This window comes from Salvia splendens, chromosome 3, assembly GCF_004379255.2.
Source record: "Salvia splendens isolate huo1 chromosome 3, SspV2, whole genome shotgun sequence".
Taxonomy (NCBI): Eukaryota; Viridiplantae; Streptophyta; class Magnoliopsida; order Lamiales; family Lamiaceae; genus Salvia; species Salvia splendens.
The window spans coordinates 11,396,901-11,407,180 of NC_056034.1; the positions used below are offsets into that span (position 1 = coordinate 11,396,901).

Genomic DNA, 10,280 nt, shown 5'->3' on the forward strand with positions numbered 1-10,280 from the left:
AATCGTAAAAAAAAGGACTGAATCGACAAGAATTTCATTTGTTATGGACCTATTTTTCAAAAAGTAAATGTTTTGGATTTAATTCGTATTTTGACTATATGCTTATGACCAAAATTGACGTTTACTCTTTTTTTTAATAATAATTTTATGTATAGAAGATATGAATTGAAAAGTACTGCACGAGATGAAACACAATATACATTCCACGATATGTCTTATCTCATCTCAATAATAACAAAAAATGAATATCTTACAAATTAAGTAGTAGTAATTTATGAACTTTATTGTATTAGAGAGAAATCTAATACAAATGGATGGGGTTTATTAGCTATGAGAGTTTTATTTATTTTAAAATTAAAATAGGAAAGTTATTTTGACTAGAACTGGATGAGGTAGGACAAAAAGTAAGGGAAAGCTATTTTGACCAAAGCAGTCTTCTTGCAAAAACCCTAACTCCTATAAAAGACCCGCAATTACAAAACCCCCAAAGTGAATTCTCCCTCCCTTTTTGCCAAACACACACAACTCAGTGTAACCTCACACACATATGCAAATGGATCAAGATCAGCAATGGCTGATCAATTGCTTGAACGCCTCACTCGATCCCAACCATCAAGTTCGAAATTTCGCCGAAACTTCTCTCAACCAAGCATCGCTTCAGCCTGGTGATTTAAACACTTCTTTTCACAATTCAGCATTCGATTTGTTGGGTATCGGTGGTGCACACCCGAACTCCACATTAGTATGATATTGTCCGCTTTGGGCGAAGCCCTCACGGTTTTGCTATTGGGGGTACTCCCCAAAAGGCCTCATACTAATGGAGTTGGGGTAGCCTATTTATATGCTTGCAACTCTTGTTCATTCTCCGATGTGGGATATGGTTTGCTTCACCACAATCCTCCCCTCAAACCAAGACCACCAGACCAAGACCACATGTCTGTGCCCCATGTTACAGGTCACCAGGTCACCACAAGTCTTGGTCGAGCTCACGCAGAGACATCAGAGAACTTGCAAGCGCAACCCATCGAACCCCGAGCCACACAGGCCCAGCCCCTGAACCAGAGCACTGATACCACTGTTGGGTATCGGTGGTGCACACCCGAACTCCACATTAGTATGAAATTGTCCGCTTTGGGCAAAGCCCTCACGGTTTTGCTCTTGGGTACTCCCCAAAAGGCCTCATACTAGTGGAGTTGGGGTAGCCCATTTATATGCTTACAACTCTTGTCTATTCTCCGATGTGGGATATGGTTTGCTTCACCACACGATTGATTATACTGTTTCCTGACTTGGATGACTTTATCATGTTTTTTCCATCACGCACAATTTAGGCTTGATTACTAATCTAGTTATGGTGTTTGAGGGATTGACCCATGAAGTATGTGTGTTGTTTGTTCATACGCTAAGAGCAGATATGTCAACTTCACTTATAAAACTATTTCCCGTAGGATTATTATTTTCAGGATATCTTAAACATAGAAATGATATCACTTTATGCTGAAATCGAGTCAATGGTTCCACGCTTGGTGAACTGGCATATTTTTGCTATCTCGTTTAGCTATTTTTTAATTCACCTTGAGTATAGAGTGATGGAATTGATTCTACATGTTTGTCTATTGAAGGTTACGGTGTTGCTTTGGCTAGAGTTGCTGCAAACCGGGAACTCCCCTTTGGGCTAAGGCAGATATCCTTCATGTTGGAATATACTGTATTTTTTATGGCATTTTCTTATTTTTTGTTTCATAAATGAACACACTTGTGTGTTACGTTCTGGTCCACTTCCACTTCCTTTTACTATATGCGTTTGTGGGATTAACACGCCATTACCTAGCAGCAGTACTGCTGAAGCAATATATTAAGAAACACTGGGATGAGGACGAAGATGACTTTGAAAATCCTGCTGTTGCAAGCAATGAGAAGGTTCTCACTATGTCCAAAATTTAATTTTTGAATGTATTCAAGCTATTGTTGATTCGAAGGTATATCCCTAACTCTTTTATTTTATCAGGCGTCTATACGAGGGCTACTTTTATCATCACTAGATGATCCAAATAAGAAGATCTGTACTGCAGTAAGTGTGGCTGTATCAACAATTGCACAGTATGACTGGCCCGATGACTGGCCTGAACTAGTACCCTTCCTTTTAAGTTTGATCAGTGACCAGACTAAACTTAATGCTGGTAAGTCCTTTCTATCCTTGTAACGTCCCTGGATTTTCTTGAGAGGGAATAAGCTTAATACTAGCTAATGCAGTGCATGGGGCTTTAAGATGCTTGGCTCTTCTTACGTCGGACATGGATGATAAGATGGTTCCAAAAATTATCCCAGTTTTGTTCCCATGCTTGCACACCATTGTATCATCTCCGCAGGTCAATCCCTCTTGTTATCTCACATGCTAGGTTCATATTACAATATTCCTGTTGCAATATAAAAAAGGTAAGGTTGTTTGATGTTTTCAGTAAACCATAGATGTAAGTGTTGTACTAGAATTTGACACCGCTTGCCTCAAATGTGTAAATGACATTTTGCTTATTGTAGTTTAAATTAAGTTTTGCTTAGATCAGCTTCTACTGAAGTTAAGCTAAAAAAGCTTTAACTTAGTTTGATGGTAGGGTTTTTCAATTTCAAGTGACCTTTTTACCATCTCCAAGTGTAGCTTGCCTCCTTTCGACACAGTTGTTGTTTTTCTGAGAATTCTAGTGAAGATATATAACATAGAGTGATGAATACATTTCACTCTCTAGTCTCTAGCTGTAACGTGTAGCTTGTTGCATTTCTTTATGATATTCTGTTTGCTTGCCTCCTTTTGACACAACTGTTGTTTTTCTCAGAATTCTAGTGAAGATATATAAAAGAGTGTTGAATACATTTAACTCTCTAGTCTCTAGCTATAACATGTAGTTTTCTGTATTTCTTTATGGTATTCTGTTTTCTTAACTGAATAACCATAAATTCTTTGTGTACTAGTTAATTTAGATTATTTTCTAATTTAGCTGTGGTTTATATATGCAGATATATGACAAATTTCTGAGGTCTAAAGCTATTACAATAGCTTATAATTGTATCTCCATTGTGGGGGTTATGAGTGGAGTCTATAAGGTATTCAGCTATAGGTTGTTAATATCAAGATGATTAAATACACCTAAAATACTAGTCACTAGACTAATCATTTTCATGAGACTTCTGGTAACTAGACAGAAACTACTGCCTTCATGTTACCAATGCTCCAGCCTTGGATGGAGCAATTCTCATTAATATTGCAACATCCAGTTCCTTCTGAAGATCCTGATGATTGGAGCACTCGAATGGAGGTTGCTGTTATTTTGTTTTGTGTTTCTTGATGCCATATGCACCCTCTGTCCCCTAAAAATAGGAACTTTAGAAACGGCACATGTTTTAATGCAAAATTGGTAAAGTAAGAGATAGTGTTAGTCGAAAATGGGTCCCACCTCATTAAAGAGAAAGCCTTGAATAGAAAGTTTCTATTTTTAGGGGATGGAGGGAGTATATGCCTAATTGTTGCTTTCTAAGCTTAGAAACACCTTGGCACCTTCTTTCAGGTATTGAAGTGCTTGAATCAGTTTATTCAAAACTTCCCATCCATACTGGAAACTCATTTCGTAGGTATTGGATTAAATTCCGTATTAGAACTTATTTATTGGTTATGCTGATGTATTGTTATGCTTACCTTAATTATTCACAGTTTCTGATATTATGTTGATTGATGATGTTTCAGTAATTATAGGGCCATTATGGCAAACATTTGTGTCATCCTTGAATGTGTACGAGCGATCATCTATTGAAGGTGTTGAAGATTCCTATGATGGAAGATACGATTCTGATGGCACTGAAAAGAGTCTCGAGTCTTTTGTTATCCAGGTTAGTATGTTTTTTCAAGTTCTAGTGAAGTTTCAGCATTAAGAAATAGGATGAAATAGAAAACAACAGTTAGTCACTGGCTGTTGGAATGTTATCATGTATCATATCACACTATTGCTTCCCTGATAATATTAACATCTTTGCCTACTTTGCTGATCAGTGGTCACCTTTTGTTTCTTTAACTATGGAAAAATGTCATTTCTGTTGCAATTACAAAATCTTTCTAAGAACTTCAAAGAGAAAATATTATTTTATCTTTAGATGACAATTTTGAAGAATTGCTAGCGTATGTAATATCTGAATATGTTTTGTTACCTCATCTCACTCGGTGGGCCTGAAATAAATGTATTTATTACCACACATTTCCTTTGTCTTTGGTCTCGCAGCTATTTGAATTTTTTCTGACTGTTGTTGGAAGCTCAAAATTTGTAAAGGTATGGTTCAAACCATCTTTTAGGAGTAAAAAGTAAAATAATATCTTTCTGGCATTCTGTCCATTCAATATCCAATAATGATGATTTATTTATCTTACTTTTTCTGAACTAGATAATCATGATCAATGTGAAAGAGTTGGTATATTATACCATCGGTTTCCTACAAATGACAGAACAACAGGTACTCTCTATCTCATAGATTCTACAGTTCCATGTTTTCATATGACATTTTGTTTATTTTGTAGAATGTTTTATGTCATTAGACCCTTGACATGTAATTAATGCTGACTTCTCCTAAGCATTGCACTATGTTTATTGTTGTTTGTGGTGGGAGAATGAAGATAAAAGACATGTACCTAAACTTTATACCCAAAACATCGAAGCAAGTGGTGTTATAATAATGTAGCTGAGTTTCAGGCTATTGACTCGCTTAACTGATTAGTTTCCTTTTCCTTTTTGGCATAGTTCATTTTTTCACTTTACAATAATTGATACAGCATATGTTTAGTTTAGAGACTTAAATACCGTACTGATAATTTGAGATTCTGGAATATTCTTATATAATGTGGGGAATATGTGATAGAGATGAAATCACTTAGATTCAATTCAATTTGAGTTAACAATTTTGATTCTGCAATTTGTTATCACTTGGTTTTCTAGGTAAAGCAAGTCACATGAGCTAATGTTGCACATAATCTGTTTTTTACTTTGATTTTGATTTGCTTTTCAATGATCAACTTATTAAGTCGTTTATTTTCCCTTTTTTTACTTCTCATAATCCTTTCCATGTGTGGTTTGGATGTAGGTTCATATTTGGTCGGTGGATGCTAACATGTATGTTGCTGATGAGGATGAAAATACTTATAGTTGTCGTGTATCAGGTAAATGGTTTCTGGGACTAGAGGCAGCCAGATCACTACTTTCTCTGTAGCTCACAGCCTTTCAACCTACTGAATCTACTGAGCCCTTCTATTCATTTAGATAGCAAAATCTGATCTCTTCTTTGTCCAAGTGTATTGATTGTGTGTTTTAAAAAAAATGTTTTCTTACAGGTGCTCTATTACTAGAAGAGATAATAACTTCTTGTGGAATGGATGGAGTAGATGCTGTAGTTGACTCCATAAAAAGACGAATAAGCGAGTCCCAACATCAGAAAGATAATGGAATTACTGGCTGGTGGAGAGTAAGTTGAACAGTTGCATCAGTTGAATATAGTGCGTACCTTGACTAGGGGAAGCATCATATCATTAACTAAGACAGGAGCTTCTTTTTTCAATTTTCTTTGTTTCTATTTTTTATGCACTCTATCACCTTGCAAAAATCAACATTTGACTTAAGTGTTTGTGTGGTCTTCGTTATAAACTCAACTTTTTATGTGATGATAGTTAAGGGAGGCTACTCTATTTGCTTTAGCTTCTGTGTCCGAGGAATTGCTTCAAGTGGAGGTCTGTCCTTTATATTCCTATAATGAAGAGATGAACATTATTTCATGGTATGTATTGTATACGTGCATTCTATAATGATTTAAGGTCTATGTTAGGTTACTTCTCCTGAAGTTGGAAGCTTGCTAGAGAAGATTCTAACTGATGACATGGCAACAGGTGAGACAATTTCTGCTAGAAACATATGCAATATTACTTCTGGATTTCAAAATTGATGTTGTAAGACCATATATGCTTGTGACTGAAATTTGCTGGATACTTACACAGGCGTGCATGATTACCCCTTTCTTCATGCCCGGTTATTCTCATCTGTTGCAAAACTATCATCTGTGGTATTACTATGTAACCCTCTTCTGGCTTTCATCCTCTCAGCAATGCACTTTCATGTTCTCATTAAAGATCTTATTTGGTTTCATTATTTGTGCAGATGAACAACCAAGTAACAGAGCATTTCTTATATGCTGCTATCAAGACAGTTGGCATGGATGTGTATGGATATGATTTAGTATATATCATTATGTAAAATTTCTATAGTATGTTACTCATACTCCCTGGTACAGTCCCCCCGCTGTGAAAGTTGGTGCATGTCGAGCTCTATCCCAACTTCTTCCTGATTCTTCCAAAGGAATTTTTCAAAGCCATGCGCTGGATTTATTGTCATCACTTGTAGATCTTCTTAAAAATGTGCGGCGACACCTTACATTTCAGGCAGATGGTTCTCTTATTGTTCGTAGTTTGATATTAGTATCCTATTTTGTAGGCAACTGATGAGACTATGCACCTAGTATTGGAAACTTTACAAGCAGCAATTAAAGCTGGTAAGTTATACTCCCTCTGTCCCAATAAAAATGAAACGTTTCCTAAAATGGAAACATCTCTATCTCTACATTTTCATCTCTCTTCATTAACTTACAAAACAGCACTTCGTAAAATCTTGTGCCGATTCCCAAATGTTGCATATTTAATGGGACGGAGGGAGTAGATAACTTCATATTTATGATGAGCTAGTTTTTAGCATGTGTGCCTAGGATATCTTCTAAGTTTGTTCTCATTCATTAAGAACTGAGGTCTGGTCTGGTCTTGTAGGTCATGAAATTTCTGCCTCAATAGAGCCAGTTATCTCTCCTATTATCCTTAACATGTGGGCTTCTTACGTTTCTGACCCTTTTATCGGAATTGACGCTCTTGAGGTTTTGGAGGTAAACATTTCAATTATGTTTGTGGTTTTACTATTTTAGTGAATCCAATATATTATACATACTAAATCAATATGTTTTATGATTAATAGATAAAAAATTATGTCCAATATGCCTTCTGAATTTTGTTTAAATCTTCCTTCCTTTTTCCTGTCCTTTCAGGCTATTAAAAATTCCCCTGGATGTATTCATCCTCTGGTTTCTCGAATTTTACCATATGTTGGGCCAATCCTCAGTAACGTATGCATCTTTTAATCATATGTAACAGAAGTGAATTATATAGTGCTCAGTTGGCCTTATTTTTCGTAATATATTGTTTTCATTTCTCAGCCGCAACAACAACCGGAAGGTTTAGTTGCTGGTTCTTTGGATCTTGTTACAATGTTAGTGAAGGTAACTCTACTGTAAATGAAGTCAAATATATTTAAATAGGTGGCCACATGTGATGGCAAGAATAGTTCTGATATTTGGTTCTTTTTGTTCAGAATGCTCCTATTGACGTGGTAAAAGCAGCATATCTGGTTTCCTTCGAATCTGTTGTTAGCATAGTCCTACAAAGTAATGACCACAGTGAGATGCAGGTTACCAGTCCTTTCATTTGATTAAAGTTCCTACAACTGATCATGTTATCTGGCACTCTTGACAGCTTGAATAGTAAAATAATAGCAGTAATGTTTGTATCAGAATGCAACCCAGTGCTTGGCTGCTCTTGTGGCTGGTGGGAAACAAGATATGCTTGCTTGGTGTGGAGATCCTGGATTTATTATGAAAAGTTTACTTGATGTAGTCTCAAGGTGATAAATTCATCTAGATCTTAGTTATTTTTAATTTTGTTTTTAGTATATTATTAGCCGTATTTGTGGATCATGGTATAGAACTAATCTACTGCCAGCATCATGGTTTTTTATGCAGGCTTCTAGACCCTGATTTGGAAAGCTCAGGATCACTTTTTGTTGGTAGCTATATCTTACAACTCATTTTACATCTGCCTACGCAAATGGCTCATCATATTCGAGAACTCGTGATCGCACTTGTCAGACGCATGCAATCTTCTCAACTTGCAGGACTGAAAAGCTCATTGCTTCTCATATTTGCTAGATTGGTAAGCTTCAAATTTGTATTTCACAGATTTCTCTGGGAATGATCTGGCAAGCTTAAATCTGTGCCATTTACTTACAAGTTACATGGCTTTCAATAATTATTTTAAGACAGAAAAACTTGATTTTTGCACTTAATCAAGAGCAATTGAATCATTACGAAGATGGATCTAGAAACATGAAATTTAAGTTGTAATATTTGCTTCTGTTGATACTCTTGTCTTGACTGTACTTTCCTGGACACGTTTTTTAAAAGTTCATACTTGGGCCATTCTATTGTTGAGGCTTCCAACCATAATAAACTTCAACTATTTGTTTGCTTTAATACAATTGATAAGACATTAAACATTGTGGTCAATTATTACTGTTTAATTGTGCAGTGGCTTCTTATTTCTGACTTGTTTGATAAAACTTATTTAACAGTTTAGGATTAATTTTCTGATGCAGGTTCACATGAGTGCACCTCATGTAGAACAATTCATTGACTTGCTGGTTTCAGTCCCAGCGGAAGGTCATCGAAATTCCTTTGTGTATCTTATGTGTGAATGGACCAAGCAGCAAGGTAAATAGTGTTAGTTCTGATTCTTAAGTGTGGTCTTATTGTTGGTGGTTAGCTATATGAAACAACTGGCTATGATGTATCCTGTCGAATGTCGATTATCTAATCCAGGGGAAGTTCAAGGATCCTACCAAATTAAAGTAACAACCACTGCTTTGGCTTTGTTACTCTTGACAAGGCATACTGAATTGGGGAATGTCAATGTTCATGGCTATCTGATCAAGGTTGAATTTCTTCCATCAACACATATATCAATCACCTTTCATTTACCTAATCTTTATGAAAATATAGGCTCAGGCAGGAATAACCACCCGGTCACGATCTAAGGTTGTGCCAGATCAATGGACCGTGATGCCACTACCTGCTAAGGTATAGTATTTGATAAATGCCTCATTTTAAAAATTGCTCCCTGATTCCTGAATAGTAGCTCCTCATAACTTTTCTATGGATGGATGTTTGTCGTGAACAAAGTTTTTTTTTTTTGTATTACGTTCTCATACTATTTCCTGGCATGATAGATTCTGGCTTTATTGGCGGATGCTTTATTGGAAGTCCAAGAACAAGTAGATGGAGATGATGAGGTACCTAGAGTCCTTTTAAACATCGCTATCATAAACTCCATGACTACAGGCTGGAGTCATAAAACTTGTGCCAATTCATTTCACAGGATAGTGATTGGGAAGAAGCTCAGAATGGAGATGAGAGTGGTGATATTAATGACAAGGAGAATTTCTTATATTCAGCTGCTGCTACATCACATAGCAGACCTAGTTATGAATATTTAGATGCCATGGCGAAAGTTTTCAATAAGGTTTTCTCCTGCTGACCTTTCACAGTTTTTCCAAACCATGACACTTATTGAAAATCCACGGTTTCTGCTTGGTTTAGGACGAAGAAGATGATGACGATGAAGATGAACTTCTTTGTAGTGCTGATCCCCTAAATGAGGTACCTCATAGATGCAGTAAACCATCTTCTGCAAAATGCATCACACTTACTTAATCTTCTACATGTTCTCACAGATTAATTTGGTTAACTATCTCGTTGAATCCTTAGTGAAGTTGGGTGAGAGTGATAAACCATATTTCCAGCATCTTTTTCAGGTCCACTTGAATCTATCAACTCTGTTAAACTTTTTCTTTTTTTCTTTTCATTGTTCCTGTAGCTTATTACAGTTTCAATTTGGTATGCAGAGTTTAAACAAGCCTCAACAAAATGGTGTTGAGTTAGTTTTGAGGCAACGAGGAATATGATTATTGTTCAAGGCTTCAAGCTACATGTACGCCAGTGTGAATGAGTGCTTCTTTTTTATCCGAAATTTTGAGTGCTGTATGAAAATAGGCAAACCTTTTTTGCCTGTAAATTGTGGACAACAATTTTGTGTACTTTTATTTTACATTTTCTTTTTTAAATCTTATTAGATTACGTATATCCTTTTCTGATACCGTGATTCAATATTTTTTTACTTTGTCTTGTTTTTCTTTTTTATTTGATTAGAAATACATTATTTAGTCTAATTAATAGATTGACGCTTTAAAGATACAAATTAAATACTCCCTCCGTCCCACTGCAAGTGATACTCCTTCGTCCACAAAAAATAGATAAGTTTTGTCATTTTGGACCGTCCACAAAAAATAGACAAGTCTAATTAAAAATAATTTATTGATATTTAA

The 10,280-nt window shown here is 35.9% G+C and overlaps 1 protein-coding gene across 1 annotated transcript; it reads left to right on the forward strand.

The window, feature by feature from the left end:
- Window positions 1-433: 433 nt before the first annotated feature.
- On the forward strand, window positions 434-10,049 carry LOC121794940 (importin-9-like). Its single transcript, XM_042193352.1, has 33 exons — window positions 434-665; window positions 1,623-1,684; window positions 1,828-1,920; window positions 2,009-2,180; window positions 2,254-2,369; window positions 3,013-3,099; window positions 3,195-3,311; window positions 3,561-3,624; window positions 3,737-3,879; window positions 4,266-4,313; window positions 4,426-4,494; window positions 5,119-5,194; window positions 5,366-5,496; window positions 5,699-5,758; window positions 5,854-5,914; window positions 6,023-6,087; window positions 6,183-6,244; window positions 6,316-6,439; window positions 6,516-6,573; window positions 6,842-6,954; window positions 7,114-7,191; window positions 7,282-7,344; window positions 7,437-7,532; window positions 7,636-7,745; window positions 7,864-8,053; window positions 8,496-8,610; window positions 8,719-8,831; window positions 8,899-8,976; window positions 9,126-9,188; window positions 9,275-9,418; window positions 9,496-9,555; window positions 9,630-9,710; window positions 9,801-10,049. The coding sequence occupies exons 1-33, from the start codon at window positions 548-550 to the stop codon at window positions 9,858-9,860; spliced, it is 3,090 nt and encodes a 1,029-aa protein (XP_042049286.1). The 5' UTR covers window positions 434-547; the 3' UTR covers window positions 9,861-10,049.
- Window positions 10,050-10,280: the final 231 nt, after the last annotated feature.